The sequence below is a fragment of the Panthera leo genome, chromosome F3 (genome assembly GCF_018350215.1).
Source record: "Panthera leo isolate Ple1 chromosome F3, P.leo_Ple1_pat1.1, whole genome shotgun sequence".
Taxonomy (NCBI): Eukaryota; Metazoa; Chordata; class Mammalia; order Carnivora; family Felidae; genus Panthera; species Panthera leo.
In genome coordinates, this window is record NC_056696.1 from 59,825,325 (window position 1) to 59,841,621 (window position 16,297).

At 48.4% G+C, this 16,297-nt stretch overlaps 1 protein-coding gene across 1 annotated transcript in view; it reads left to right on the plus strand.

Annotated features, from left to right (window-relative positions):
- Nucleotides 1-15,931, plus strand: part of FAM78B (family with sequence similarity 78 member B) — a 79,845-nt gene extending 63,914 nt beyond the window's left edge. The window contains exon 2 of the mRNA XM_042925948.1: nucleotides 14,447-15,931. Within this exon, the coding sequence (XP_042781882.1) occupies nucleotides 14,447-14,969 (523 nt within the window). The 3' untranslated portion in view covers nucleotides 14,970-15,931. The remainder of the gene's footprint in view (nucleotides 1-14,446) is intronic.
- Nucleotides 15,932-16,297: the final 366 nt, after the last annotated feature.

The following is a 16,297-nucleotide window of genomic DNA, read 5'->3' on the forward strand; positions in this document are numbered from 1 at the left end:
ACCTGGACCGAGCGCACGTGGCCGCGCGGGGGGAGCACTTAGATGTCCCTGGACGTTTTAGGACCTCTCTGTCCCTCTCGCTTGGCAATACCCGTGCGAACTCCTCTGTGCTCACAAACGTGTCCGCATCCACTTCCCTGCAGACAGGCGTCCCTTCTGTGTGTGAAGCAGGGCACCTGCCTAATAAACCATTTTCATGGCTGTGTCACCAGGCTGAGGTGTCGGCAGCCTCATGTTGCCTGCCCCCCCACCCACCGCTTAGCTGGTGCCGGTAACTCCCCACATCTGCTGCCCAGCTCAGCGTGCAGTGAAATGTGGCACGTGAAGAACACACAGCGGAAGTTAATGAAAACAATAAACTCTGATTTTAAGAGTCTGTGCCACTCGCCCACACCATTTCGGTCCTCAGCCTCGTCCCTTCCGTGGACCTGTGTCTGCATCCCTCCTCCGTTTAGCTTCATGAGCCTAACCCTTCCACCTACCCGCCCCCCCGCCCCCCGCTTGGGTATTATTTGGCAGGAGCTCGGATGTCCTTGAACAAGAAGCCGATGTCTTTGGCAGCTGGGAGAAGGGGCACGGGCACGTCCCCGTTCCCCACCTTCCCGCCTGCATCCTGCCCAGTGCTGGTGAGAGGTGACCGCTCCCAGCAGCTGGACGGAGAACCAGTGCTTTGGGAGGGTGGGGGAGAGGGAATCAGGCTGGACACTCAGCTCAGTACTGCCTGCCAACAGCCTTGGGTTCTGAGCCACAAGTGGCCCCAGGTGCTGGGGAGTCAGGTTCAGACCAGGTCGGCCACCTACTTGCTTTGTGACTTTGCCAAATGCTTTAACCTGAGACTCAGTTCCTTATTTGGAGAAAAAAAAAAAAGTCAAGGGGAGTAACTCGTGCCTCCTTTGAGGTGCTGTGTCAAATGTTTAGTAGAATGCTGGACACACAGTGAGTCCCCAGGAAATATCAGCCATTAATAGTGGTATTAATAACATCTGACTTTCCGGAGTCCCCTCTGTCTGCCGTGACTTCCACCTCATCACCACAGCTGTTTTGCTCAGTCTGGCTCCTCTGGTCTTATTCTTGATCCAATAAACAGACCTTTGACTTCACTTTCTGGTTTCCAGACTGTAGGCCCCATAAGACCACTCGGGCCAAGCAGCCTTCACCCTAGACCCTGCACTGATACTCCCCCCTCCCCCACCCACCCCGAACCCACTCCTGAGTCTCGCTCTTGGCTTGGTGACCCAGACCAAGGTCTCTCAGACTCTTCCCTGATCTGTTGGTCTTTCTACTTAACTCCCCAGGTCTGGTCCCCCAAAGCAGCCTGAGCCCTGTGGGCCATTCTGTTCGGCTAGCTGATGGTGGGGGGTTGGGGGGGGGGGAGGACAGGAGTGGGAAGGGGTGATCTCTCTTCCCCAGGCTGGGATCAGTGAGGCTCAGACAGCTCTGGACTTGGTGGTGCCCCCGTATTCCTGCTCAGACGCTTGTGCCCAGAAGCCCTGCCGTGGTTCATTCATTCATTTGGTAAATATCTAGTTACTTCCTATTCGTAGTGCAGAAGATTTAGCAATCATGTCATTACTATTATCTCCTTGACCTCGAGAAATTGTCCCCCTTGATGATTCCCAAACCAGATAGGAAAGAATCATAACCACTGTCTAGGCCAACACATAGGAAGAGCTCTGAATTCTGGCCCCGGCCTCCATCAGCATTAGGTCCAGATGTCAGGGTGGGGTGGCAGAGAGGCTGTCTCCTCCTCGGGGCTGCCTGGGGCCCCCTGCCAGCCGTCCTCAGCGTTCATCGTCTCCATCAGATGCACGCGTCATCATTGGATCCAGCCCCCAGAAAACTGGTTGAGTCTTTAGAAACAACATCAAAGGCTGCAGATGTTCTGTGTAAAAGTCAGGGAGACCACACAGCATGCCAGGCTGTCAGTTCACCGGGACTGGCAGGGTGGGAAGACCCCAACGCGTCCTCCCCCAGGGATCCACCGGGAGACTCCAAACTAGGAATCTCACTTGAATAACACAAAAAGAAACAAGCGAGCCACACTTCCTCCCGGTCCGTGACACAACAGGAGGGACAAAAGCAAAGGGGGGGGGGGGTTGGGTGCTCACAGGGTCAGAAGCCTTTCGCTGTCACAGCAGCCGCAGGGTTCTAGATTGTAGGAGCCCCCGGGAAGGCCTGGCTTGGGGCTGGGACCAGGCGGGGTGAAGAGGCCATGGCTCCTCGCACCCCGAATGCATAGGTTGGCAGTGTGGTAACCTGCAGATCAGAAACCCCCGTCAGGAGCTGCAGGTGGTGCGGGAGACTCAATCAGGAGGACGCAGGGACCCTAGAGAGGAGAAGTGAATGGGGACCCAAGTCCGGCTTAGATCCAGGGCAGCCATCCGAGTGCCCAGGGTCTGTGGAGCCCAAAGAAAGCCAGCTGTGTGGGGTCCCGTGTTCTGGGAGGAGCAGCTCATTTCTGGGGAGAACACCCACTGCATTTCTGTCTTCAGAAATCAGACTTCCTCCCTTTGAGGCCCTGAAAACCCCACCAGCCAGCACAGTGAGTGTCTCCATGTGACAGCACCATCCAGGAGCTCTGCTCCACGGCCCTGGAAGAGTTCAGAGGGACCAGGTGGTGGCGTCGGGGGCGGGGGGGGGGCGGGGCATGGGCTGCACACCCTAGCCATGGAAGCCAACTGAATCCTCTGCTTTCGTCCCTAGAGGCCAGACAAATGATGGACAAGAGGAGGAGGAGAGTGGATACGTGTTGTTTCCCTCTCATTTTGGGATTTCGCTACTACAGATAGATTCTTAGTTAAAATTAAGAAAGGCGTTATTGAAGGGACACCCTAAAATGGTAAAAGTCGTTATCTATGATGGGGCCACACTGGGTGGCTCAGCTGGCTAGGCGTCTGACTCTTGATTTCAGCTCAGGTCATGATCTCAGGGTCATGGGATTGAGCCCTATGTCACACTCTGTGCTGGGCATTAGCCTATTTAGGATTCTCTGTCTCTGCCTCTCTGCAGCTCAGGAACACATGCACCCTCTCGCACTCTCTCTAAAAGAAGAAGGAAAGAAAAAGAGTAGTAATCGATGATCATGGGACTATGGGCATTTCCCTTTATTTTTGTTTTGCCTACGTTCTCACTTAAAAAATCATTCGTCTGTATTTGTTCTGTAATCGAAAGTGAGGAGTTACTTCACAGGGTTGCACATCGTGAATGGGAAGCATTTTGAGGGGAAAGAGGAAGAGAAGTGGAAACACAGTGTCACTTGAGCCAAGCGACGCAGGCCAAGGGGTGGCTGCCGTTGACCGGGGCAGGCAGTGTGGGGTGAGGACTGACACTGATCCGTGGGCAACTCTGGGCATTGCAGACGGTCTTAGCACCATAGCACCCCCTCCGGGCTGTGTCCTTGGAGCAGCCTCTGGGAGATGGAGGGAGGACCCTCATTTGGAGGACAGGAGGGTGTGGGGAGCCTCTGAGTGCAAGTAGGCTGTGAGCCCCTGGAGGCTGGGCACGGACCCCCGCCGTGCCTAGCTCAGAGGGCGCGGTGCTCCCTAGGGACACAATCTGGCCCTGCATGCCTGGCCCATGGGTGTGAGTGAGGACATTCGGTGTTTAAGGCGGCCCTGGCCTGCACCTGTCTGTGGGGAAGGCCGCTTCGCTCCAAGAACCCCAGAATTGGAGTCGAGGCGAGCCATCCTCAGAAGTGACCCAGAAAACTGGCCACTGACCCGAGACTTCTGGCTTGTCAAATATGAACAAGCCAGCAGAGGCCTCTGGGAACCCAGCTGGAACAGGGGGTCTGCTGGAGAGACTGACCTCCAAGTGGTGAAGGGTAGATACGTAACGAGAAGGCGTCTCCAATGCTACAGAAACCCAATCAAAACAGAGCATGAATGCGGCGGCAACAGAAGCCTTTCGCTTAAACATGGAGCCTCTCCCAACACGGATGGCTCTTTAAAAACACTGGAAATGGTCTTCTCTGCTGTGGGAAAAAAATGCCTCACTGTGTGCCAAGAAAAAAGGATGTGGTCAGAAAGGAAGGGGCGGAAGAGGAGGTGGGCGGCTTCTCAGAGTCTGACATAAACAGTGCAGAATGAGGAAAGACCTAATTTTAAAACTTACTCTGTAATCATGGTGCAAACCATCTGAGAATCGGGACCCATGCCAGGGCCGGGGCTGGGACTGGTGTCTCAACAGGCTGAGAGGCTGCCTAGAGGCAGTGGGCGTCTGGACCCACCAGGTGACGTAGGGCATTGGCTCTGAACCCCCGTCTCCCCCACCTCTCATCGCAGCCTTCTTCGCAGCCCTGAGCCCTGCCCCCACCTGCTCCTGGAAAGGGGCTTCTCTCCATCCTCTCCTCTCCCTTAACTCACTCGCCATGGGCTGTGACTTCAAGCTCCTCATGTGGAAGGGCTCCGGGGAAGCAGAGGTGCTGGGCGCTGCCTTTGCCAAGTCAGAAGTGACACTGAGCAGGAGGCTCTCCGGGATGTGGGTGCACTGCTTTTCCCAGCACTAAACGGGGAAAAGTCTGAATCCTCAGAAAACACGGCATTCTCTTTAACTTTCCACCTTCCCAAGTGGTGACGCCATAGGTTCGAGCCATGAAGGTAAAGAGAGAAGGCAGGAGCCCCTTCCCACCATCAAAGGGCAGTAAAGTTAACAGCAGCCAGTCTCCTGTAAGAGCAGGCTCAACCAGGTGGAGAGATCACAGACTCAGAGCAGTGCCTATGATAAGGTCAGGGCTGAAATGCAGCCCTGGAGCTTGAGTAGGGTCTCGGAGGTCCCCAGTCCAACCCTGTGTTTGGTTGGTGAATTTCGGAGAGATCCGGGGCCCTGGGAAGGAACCTGGATGGCTAGGGAGGAGGCACCTGGGGAGGGCAGAGGGTGTCTATTTAGCAGTTGTGTAAAAAATGTTTCACTATTGGTGACAGCAGCGTCTGTCAGCTAATATCACCCATGACTGTTATCATTATTTTTCAGAACCCTTGGACCACTAATTTGGTACCAGGCGTCATTGTGAGGAAAGCATGTGATTTTGAATCAGATCCCGGAATCGCAACTCAGTTCTGCCCATCGCTAGCTGTGTGACCCCTGAGCAAGTTCCCTATTGTGTAATGGAAAGTAGAATGATACCCACTTCATGAGACTGATATAAGAAGTGGGTACAAAGCTATTTCTGGGAGTACTTTGTAAATGTTAAGACTGAACAGATGTGAGTAAAAGCGCACAAAGCAAAAGAAAATTTTGAATTAGAGCTGTCCAGAGTTCCAAAGCCACAGGGCTCCAGAGCTCCCGCCTCCACCTGTCCCTGATATTTGTGGGGTCCAAGGTAAGAGCACAAACGAAGGCCTACATACCATATTTCTAAATAGTAGTTTTAATTCTAAGTCAACTAACGGAAAGCTGAGGGTGTAAGTCAGACTGGCAGTGCTAAATCACATCGGTTCTGTCTTTTTACCTTGACAGATAATACCTTTCTAACAACCTAGAAAGCGAGGTTCAGATTTAGAATTCTCAGACTCCTCCAAGTTCTGTGCTAGGGTATAGAGGCATAAGAAGATACGAGCCGGCCCCTAGCTGGCCCCACTCTTCTTCCCACCCTGGCTCTGTACCATATAGAGAGATACGGACCATCATGGATATGCATGTAGACACCTAACCACCTAACACACCTGTCCAAACTCCATACATGCCCCTTACAAACAACCATGCTTTGGCTCACACAGGTGGAGTAGACTACCCTTAAGAAGACAGACCAGGAAAAAGGCCTTGCATCAACCCTGGAGGCAAGTGTGGGGCCATATGGGCTGGGAATACTGAGATCCTAGATACCCAGAGCATGGTCTAGAAGAAGGGGCACCAGCTCCAGATGGACACGTCCGCTTAGCCCCACAATGTGAAATGGCATAGCCAGAAGATAGCAGAGTGGGTCTCTTAAAGTGGAGGGCCAGGCAGGAGCTCCTGTCACCTGGGCTGAGGGACAGTATCATCCTGGATCTCAAAGCCTCCCTGGGAGCTTGAAACACCCTTGAAACCACCCATCAATCAGGGGACATCAGTGTCAGCAGTACCTCCCGAATACCTGCCCACTCCCTGCCCTCAAGAATGCTGCTGCTGGCTCCCGATCTCCTTGGCGACCATGGGGCTTCGGGGGGGTGGGGGGAGCAAAGAGGGGCTCCTTCGGGGAGGTTGCTCTGCTCCTCGTGGGCCCTGGGAGAACTGGCTGGGTCCGGGTAGAAACAGGACCTCAACCCAGGGGCCACTTATTTGAATGAAATGCTTCGCACGAGCTTGTTTAAAGAAGATTTACCTTTTTCTTCTAAAACTGGGCTGCAGAAAGCATGAAGGTTGCAATAATCAATGCTTTCATTATTAGCTCCATTGGCGAGTCCATTAGCTGTGCGCTTTGGGTCAATGACCGATTGTCCAAAATGAAAACACTGTGTTTATCCCGTGAGGAGAGGGTTGTAAGAGAAGGAGGGGAATTGAGATAATAACTAATGTGGGTCTCGTGTGTTATAGTTTCCAAAGCGTCTGCTCACCTGCCATTGCTCTGTGTGATCCTTGTAACAGCTCCGAGATGTAACTTGCCTGGAGTCACTTTCCTTCTCTAATTTGCCTTCCCATTTTACACATGAGGAGCCTGAGGCCGACAGGAGTGTCTTGTCTGAGGCCAGCCAGCTGTTACTTTGGCACTGACACCCAAATCAGTGCTTTCTCCACTCACCACCAAGAAGACCTCAAAGAGAAAAAAATGAGATTGGGGACTCATTGAAGGTTAAGATTAAGGAGCTTTCCCACAAGCATGGTGAAGGAGAGAAAGCAGGGTTTGGGGCCAGAAAGACCTGACTTCAAAACCTGGCACTGCCCTCCCCAGGAGGAGGAGTTTGCACAGTTCACTCTGAGCTTCTGTTCCTTGTGTGTGACCAGGGTACAATAATCCCTGCCTCACATGCTTACTGTCAAGTGTTTGCAGCTGAAAGGGTCGACCGCTGTGAGTTTCCTTCTTTCCCAACCCTCTCTCTTCCCGCGTCTCGCTTCCTTACTCATATCTGAACTTAAACCTCACTCGCGCCCATGCCTGACCACACGCCTCACATTCATTATCTCATTTAAGGCTCACACCAAGTACATCAAGGGAGTCCTATTACTATGCCTAGCTTGGAGATGGAAACTGGCATAAAGAGGGCAAGTGACTTATCTAACTGATACAGCCAGTAGGTGGTAGCACTCAGTTTACAAGCTGAGGCAACCTGGCTCCAGAAATCCTGCTTTCGGTTCCTCTGCTCGGACAACTCTCCAACTTTGGTGCCCAACTTCTTGAAGGAATTACCTGAATTCTCTTTTTTTCCCCTTGTGCTTGTTCATTCCCCCCATAACTCCTTACCGAGTCTTGATAATAAATCTAATGGTCTTTTTCTTAACCCCACTCTCTCCAGTTCATGTGGCTTTAAACACCGGTGACTTCCTGAAATTCTCTTGACTTTGGAAGTTCATTGTCCCCTTTTGCTGGTCCTTCTGCTTCTTAGTTTCCTCTTTGTCTTCTGGCCATCTGAACGAGCCTCCTAAGGCATCTCCTTCAGCTCCAGTGATCCCAATATCACCGTCAGGTCAGCTGACCCTCTCCATGCAGATAGTTGCCAGATTTACACCTCTAGCCCTCACTTTCTCCTAAGCTCTAGACCCAACTTTGCAACCCCACAAAAGCATCGTGTCCCAATTGAAACTCAGTCTCCTCCTACCTTTCACTTCAGACTGTTTCAATACCTATCTATTCAACAAATAATTTTGAACTCCTTTTAAAAAAATTTTTTTGATGTTTATTTGTTTTTGAGAGGCAGAGTGTGAGAAGGAGAGGGGCAGAGAGAGAGTGAGACACAGAATCTGAGGCAGGCTCCAGGCTCTGAGCTGTTGCACAGAGCCCAACACGGGGCTCGAACCCACAAACTGTGAGATCGTGACCTGAGCTGAAGTTGGATGCTTAAACGACTGAGCCACCCAGGGGCCCCAATTTTGAACTCCTTCCACATGCCAGGCATTGTTCTAGGTACTGGAGATATGGCAGTGAACACAACATAAGACATACTTTGGGCTTACATTTGGGGAGTTGGGAGACCATAAGCGAAATAAGTTATATATTATATTAGACAGTGGAGAAAAATAAATCAGAGATATAGGATGAAGAACACTGGGTCGGGAAGTTGCAATTTTAAATATGGTTGACAGGAAAGGTGGCACTGAGAACACGATGCTTGAGCCAGGAATGATGGAGGCAAGGGAGCAAACCTTACAGATCCTGAAGGAAGAATGCTTCAGATAAAATGAAGAGTGCAAAGGCCATGAGGTGGGAGTTTGCTTGGCATGCTCAGTGAGCAGCACAGAGGCCAGAATGGGCAAGAAGGAGAGAAAAGTTAATGATATACAAGAGGAAATGGAGACCCCGATCATGCAGGGCCACCTAGGTCCTTTTAAGAACATTGACGTTTCCTAAATAGTTTAGGAGCCGTGGAATCATTTTGGGCAGAGGAGTGACATAATTTCACGTTTGTTTAACAAGACCACTGTGACTGCCATGTTGAAAATAGACCAGAGCAACAGAGCAGAAGTATTAGCAAGCATACTAGTTTAGGACACTAATGCAGCAATCCAGGAGAGCCAGCTGTAGCTTGGATCAGGGTAGTGGCGATGGAGGTGATGGATGGGCAGGAGTTGAATTCTAGATAGATATTGACATCAACAGGATTTGCCAATAGTTAGTAAGTGGAAGGTGCAAGAGTGGTCAAGAGTGACTCCAGGGTTGTTGGCAGGTGGGCCAGGGGGTATATGGAGCCCAGGAGAGCAATCCAGGCTGGAGATAGAAATTTGGAAGTTGTCAGCATGTAGATGGTACTTACAGCCATGAGACTGGATTCACCAAGATGGAAAAGAGAGGAGGGCCAAAGACTGAGACCTGGGGCCCTCCGAAGGTAGAAGGTTGAGACATGAAGCAGAACCAGCAAAGGATGGTGAGGAAGAGCTAGCGAGACACAAGGAGAAACGAGAGTTGTGTGTGTGCTCCATGTTCTAACCACCACGTCCTGGGCAAAGACACAAAGACAAACACGACTTCGTCTTCCCTGCCTAATGGAAGAGTCAGAGCTTTGCACCCTGAAATTCCACTGTGGGTGGGTCTGGAGATGGGTGTGGCATGTCAGCCACAGTGAGGCCACACCTTGTTACTTCTGAGAATGATTTTACACACACACACACACACACACACACACACACACACACCAGTCAACTGTGCTTGGCTCTTCTGATTAATTGTTTGAGTGAATGTTTTACTTTATTTCCTCTTTTGTCTCTGAGAGGCAATCAGTTGCCAAGCCACAGTAGATCTACCTTTGCAGTATCTCTTCTTTGTGGCCCTTCCTCTCCATTCTCAGCCACCAGCCTAGATGAAAGCTTCACTAAAGATCACCTAGAATGTTGCAAAAGCTCCAGAGCATCCTGCTTCCCTCCCTTTGGTTCTCTAATTCTTCTTCATACATCACATTTCTTCCTGGCTCATCATCTCTCGCTGAAAAGTCCCACCACCCCTGGGATGAAGCCCAGTGCTCAAGGCCATTATTAAAGGCACTTCTTCCCAGACTGACACTGCCTTGCCCAACCAGCCTTGTCTCCACTCTTCCCAGGTGGTCCCTCTGGTTCCTGGGCACTCCATGTTCATGCTTAATGCCACACATTTGTCCATGACGGAAACTCCCGCCAAGGTGTGCCCTTCTTTGTTCCTCACAGCTCAAATTCCATTTCCTCCCCAAACCCTCCCCCTATAGCCTGCACAGATGTCCATGTTTCTGACTTCCTGTATCACTCCAAGTCTGTGTCATTAATTTTTGTGTGTAGGTATATTATGGCATGAACAGTCACTAAATACATTTGTAGTCACCAGTTCATTCATTTTATTTGTGTGTGGCTTGTCTGCCTCCCCCCAAAGGATAAACATGGTGTTAAATATGGTGCAATTGTAATAATGGAATACATGAATGGTAGATAATAGTTTTTTTAAAGGTGAGGGAAAATATAAAGTATAAAACTGTGATAAAACACTTTGTTATATACAAGCTGTATATAAGACAAGCATGAAAATGATTTAAATAAAATATTCCTTTGACAAAAATGTATTAAGATCTACTATCTGCCAACAATGTGCTAAACACTAATGATCCAAAAATAAGTCACAGTCCCAAGCCTCAAGGAAAGCATAATCTAATGGAGAAAGCAGACACATAAACAAACAATTATAATATAACCTGGGACCTGTAAAGAGCTGGATATATCCAGGAGAGCTTGGAAGAGAAGGCTTCCTGGAGGAGGTGACGCATGTAATGATTCTCAAAAAAGAGTACTTAGGTCCAGTGAGACTTTAGCAGGGGAGAGAGAGCTTCAGGCAGTGGGCATGGCATGAGCAAAAGGAAGAGGGGAAGAACAGCATGGCATGTTGGGGTGGGGAGGCCAGACCATGGAGAACCATATATTAAGAAACGTGAATCTTACCATGTAGATGATGCCATTGATGCCCATTCAGAGGAAACTTTGAAGGGTGTAGAAAGGACAGAATCATGTCTGCATGTGGGAACACCAATGCAGCTAAAAGATGAATTTGAAAGGGATTGGGGTTGAATGCAGAGAGGCCCAGCTGTGGCCCCTTACCAGTAGACCAGGTGGGAGATGCTAAGGGTGTGAATTAAATGACGGCAGTGAGAACTGGAGAAAAGGAGATAAATTCAAACATCACGTATGGAGCAAAATTCACAGGATGCAGTGATGCGGTAGCTGAGACAGTCTAGGAAAGAGCATAGGAAGATGGCCCTTATTTCTGGCCTCGAAGGCTGGGTGAGTAGTGGGTCACCCGCTGCAGCAGACATGGGAGAAGGGGCCAAGTGTATGCTAGAGGTGGTGAGTTCACTTTGACCATGTAGAATTTGAAGCGCCTCAAGCATTCATTTAAAGTAGTTCTCTAAAAGAGAGAGTGACTCCACGGTACTATCACTCCTGAAATTCATCAGGGACTTCTTTGAAAACCATTATCAAACTGGTTTATCAGCTATATAAACCAATCATGCATTGTATAGGCATAACTCTTTTGGGAGGAAAAAAAAAAGCCACTACCTTAGAATGTGCATTAGTACCTATCTTTCATAAAAGAAATAAAACTATGATATTTTTGGAAAAGAAACCTAGTCCCTATTCACTAGATTGAAGTCATAGTGAATTTTGGCTACTTCCAAAATCAAACCCTCCCTGGGGCTGTGGGAGAGAACATGCCTCAGACCCAAAGGATTTCCAATAGAGCAGTGGCCAAAGTCACAGCAATGTGGATGGATGGGGTACGTAGCCTCCCAAGGTCACTGCACCCATTGGCTAAACTCAGCCATGTCCCTTTGTTTCCATGTGATGAATAAGAAGCTTGTTTCTCTATTCCACAGGATCTTCCAAGAAAAGGGTGTCTTCCTTCTCTCCCAAGACAGACACAAGAATAGAGCCTTATTATATTATCTCTGTTTGCGGAACATCTGGGACCAAACTAAGCTTTGTAAATTTCTCACTTGACTGACCTCTAGACCCTGGGCTTAAGTCTGTTCACGTAGCTCTGGGCAGGAAGATGGGGGCAAAAATAGGAACTGTGAAGACACTATAGACAAAGTATCTTAATCAACCAGCAAGATAGCCAGTCTTTAAAAGGACAGTGTTATAACAGAATCAAAAACCAAATTCCCTAGCCAATATGCCACAGTTGGCACAGTGTCTAAGTACAGTTTTACACTGCTGAGAATACTTGTCCTCTAGTCCCACAAAAGAACCCCAAACAGGTCTCGTCACTGTAACCTAAACGGAGATCAGAGTTGAGGCAACACAGGAAGTAAATGCCTGGTGACTTAATAACTGTCTCCACACTTTGGCTGGAGGCAAGAAGCTGACTCCAGTCTGGCCATTTCATAAACCCAATAAGCAGATTGGGCTTCACCTGACCTCTGACCTATATATGAATATGTCCTGCTCAAATAACACTTACTCCCTTTTGTACAGTAAGAAATGGCCACAGCATTTTCGGTGAGCTACTCAGCTACAACCAGCATGTGCAGCAAAACGGTATCTCTCTGACTTTCTATTTGAGGTCATTTCTTCTTCTTCATTTCTGCCAATCATGATACACTGCAGTTACTCCCGGCAGCTACCAAGGGCATGCAGACAAGAGAAAAGGTTCTTGCAGCTGTGCGCTCACTTCCTCTCCAGGAAGCCACACTGGAAGTGCTGTGGAGGCCAGCCAGAGGCAGTAGTTAGTGTCTCAATGTCCCTGCGTGACAGTAAAAGATGCTGAGACATTTCAGCATCAACTTGACAGTGGAGCTCTCTCTTAAGCCATTTGTATAAAGCCCTGTAGGATCTTCTGTCACTTCATAAGAGGAAGAACTTAGCTGATGAGTGGAGCATCTCTTTTATTTCTTTAATTATTACATTCCTCTGGGGCTCCTGGGTGGCTCAGTGGTTTGAGCATCTAACTCTTGGTTTTGGCTCAGGTCATGATCCCAGGGTTGTGGGATCAAGCCCTGTGTCAGACTCCTCACTGAGCATTGAGTCTGCTTAAGATTCTGTTTCTAGGGGTGCCTGGGTGGTTGGTTGGTTAAGTTGGTTAAGCATCCAACTTCGGCTCAGGTCTTAATCTTGCAGTTTGTGAGTTCGAGCCCCACGTCTGGCTTTGTGCTGACAGCTCAGAGCCTGGAGTCTGCTTCAGGTTCTGTATCCCCCTCTTTCTCTGCCCCTCCCCCACTTGCATTCTGTCTCTCTCTCTCAAAAGTAAGTAAACATTAAAAATTTTTTTAAAAAATTCTCTCTCCCTCTGCCTTTCACTAAAAAAAAAAAAAAAAAAAAAAAATCTTCTCATATACTAAGGATCATTCCTAGTCCCAGCAGTGGATATATGGAGAATGCACACTCAGGCTCTGCCGACTTAATTTCTGCTTCTGTTTGGATTCAATCCAGCTCCTGGTGGCTGCTCTGGGAGCTGCAAGCAGATGGACAGCCAGAGTCCCCTCCACTCTGACTTTCTCCAGAACCATGTAAGGGTACTTGGGGAAGTGATATGGTATAGTGGTCAAAAGCACAAACCCTGGAGTCAAATAACTCCTAACTCCACCTCTTACAATCTGTAGACCCCACATTATGGGCCTTAACATCTTTAAACCTCTATCCTCTCATGTGTAAAATGGAAATAAAAGTTCATTTATCTTGTGGGATATTTTGAGCATTAACTGAGATAACATAGTTAAAGTACTTAGCACAGTGGTTGAAATAGAGCAGCATTCAATAAGTATCAGCTGTGACAATGATGGTGGTGGTGATGATGATGATGATGAGCTGGGGGAAGAGACATGGGCTAAAGTCAGGGGTACCCAAGAGAAGTAGCAAAGTGCCCAGAATGGCAGGTTCACTAAACTAAGCAATTAATGGGGTGCCTGGGTGGCCCAATCAGTTGAGCATCTGACTCTTGGTTTCAGCTCAGGTCATGATCTCATGACCCGTGGGTCTGGGCCCCACATTGGGCTCTGCATGGCAACGTGAAGGCTGCTTGGGATTCTCTGCCTCCCTTTCTCTCTGCGCCTCCCGTCCTTGCACTCTCTCTCCCTGGCTCGCTCTCTTTTCTCTCTCTCTCTCTCAAACATAAATGAACATTAAAATAATCTTTAAAAAAATAAAATAAAGTTAGCAATTAGACTTCCAGTCTGGACCTGAAGTCAATGGGACAATAGCACTTTAGAGACTATGTATGCCAGCCTACAGCACAATGTTTGCTTTGAGGTGGTTTCCAGAAGGTGACCATTATCTCCTTGTGTATCAGTTGCTATGTCTGTTTTCCAAGTGCTGGATTGGCCAATGATTGGAATTTAAGCAACCCTCTTTGTTGAGTAGAAATTCTACGACTGTGATTTTCTGGGAAATTTGTGTAACCCTTAACTCTGCCTCCTTTTGCCCTCCTTTCCACCTGATGCTTCCTTTCAAGTACATCAAACCGTAACCACTTCTTCCCAACAAACAAACTTTGCACACACTCATACTTCCCAAGAAAGTTGTTCTTGCAGTGGAATGACTCTAAATAGCTGATTACAATTCCACCATCCCAAATAGTTGATACCTCTTTGTGGGGCTCACAAATGCCTCTTTGAGCTTCCCGTTGCCAGTTAAACCAGCTATGATTTTATTTAACTTTTTGGTATTTTTTTTTATCTTTGTGTTATTTCGATTTGTCCCTATCTAATCCCAAAGCGGCACAGCATAGAACTTTCTGACCTGAATTCCCCTCTGAGCTTCCCATTTTGACCAAGTTGACTGTGTTAGTAAGTGTTGGGCACGTCTCCATCTTTTGAAAAATTCATACAGCCTCTTCTTTTCTTGTGCATCTCTTCTGCTTTGCCAGGTCAAGCTGGGAACTACCTGACTTGAGGGAAGGGAGAGTAAAAGCCATCAGTGACTCAGATGGGGTGAGCTACCCTTGGTACGGGAACACCACAGAAACTGTGACCCTGGTTGGTCCCACCAACAAGATCTCCAGGTTCTCCGTCAGCATGAATGACAACTTCTACCCAAGTGTGACGTGGGCAGTGCCAGTGAGTGACAGCAATGTGCCACTGCTCACAAGGATCAAGAGGGACCAAAGTTTCACTACCTGGCTGGTGGCCATGAACACCACCACGAAGGAGAAGATCATTCTGCAGACCATCAAGTGGAGGATGAGGGTGGACATTGAGGTGGACCCTCTTCAGCTCTTGGGGCAACGGGCCCGGCTAGTGGGCAGGACTCAGCAGGAGCAGCCCCGGATCCTGAGCCGGATGGAGCCCATCCCCCCTAATGCACTAGTGAAACCCAATGCCAACGATGCCCAGGTCCTCATGTGGAGACCCAAACGAGGGCCACCTCTGGTTGTGATCCCTCCTAAGTAGAAGCAGACTGGCCTGACTGTGTGTGGAGCACATGACGCTGAGACACGCAGTGAGGCTGCCAGGGGTGGCAGGAGCCAAACTGAGTTTCTGAGCCAAAGCAGACCTCTCGGTTTGCCAGCCTTTGCAGCCACTTGTGAAGAGTAGGGCTGCTTCTTGGGTGGTAGAACCATAATCCTTAGGAAAATTCCCTTCCTTTTAGGAATAAAGAAATCGCTGATTTGACAGACTTGCTGTGATTACCATGCAAGTAGCCATATTTTGGAGCTGACCAGGATGATTCTTTTATCTGAACTATTGACCATTGCTTTCCTGCGAGATGCAGGGGATGGAAACAAAATTAAACAGTGCCTGTGGCAAATGCTGCTTCCCAACCAATTAGAAGTGGGAGTGAAAACATCCACACCAGGTGTTTGTAAGACAGACAGTCCCACTGTCTGACTGGAGGGTGCTGGGGATGGGGGTGGAATGAAAGTCAGGTGGTGAAGAGAATGGGGAGAGAAAGAAATAAGTTGTTATTACAAATTAATACCTGTGAATTTATTGGTAGACCATCAGCTCTTCAACATACTCAGTGGAATGAAAGGCACACTTAAAAAAAAACGAGAGATAGAGTGATATGGGCTCCCTTCTGGAGAGCCTCCTTGGAACTGTCCAAGGTCCTGATGTGAACAGACAGATGGAGACTCTCAATGGTTCCATCTACCCACTTCTTTCCAAAATCTGATCGTTCAGAGTATTCCTTAATCACAATATTTGGATAGATAGTTCCTGTATTCTACAGTAGCTATGGTATTTGGGGCCTTTGCCATGTTTTTAGTGAAACCTTAATTGCAATTTTGTTTACAGCTGCCTATTCTGTTCCCCGTTTCCAGCCCTAAATTTACAAAAAGATAATTGTTTCTAAACCATGGAATCCATGTAGAATTTCAAGAACATTTTAACAAATACGAATACTATTTTCATTCCTTTTGTTGTTTTTTTTTTTTAGTTTCTGAATGATGTGAACATACAGAATGCACATATGTATACACATGCACGCATTCAAACATACACGTCAGGATGGAGTCAGCATAACTAACACATTTGCCAGCAGTGCCTACCTATGTACTTGAAGCCCAGTACATACGCTTTTTATCTATATATGTTTATTTTAGCTCAATTTCACAGAAGCTCAACTTTAACTGCATGAGCATTTGTGAGAAAGTGCTTCATAATGCTTAACTTCAGAGCTCTTTAATGAAAATATGAGCTGCTCACATTAAGCAAGACTCTATGGCTGAGATCCAACCATCAAGGATGAGAGACCATATTTCCTTTAGCTAGGCCAA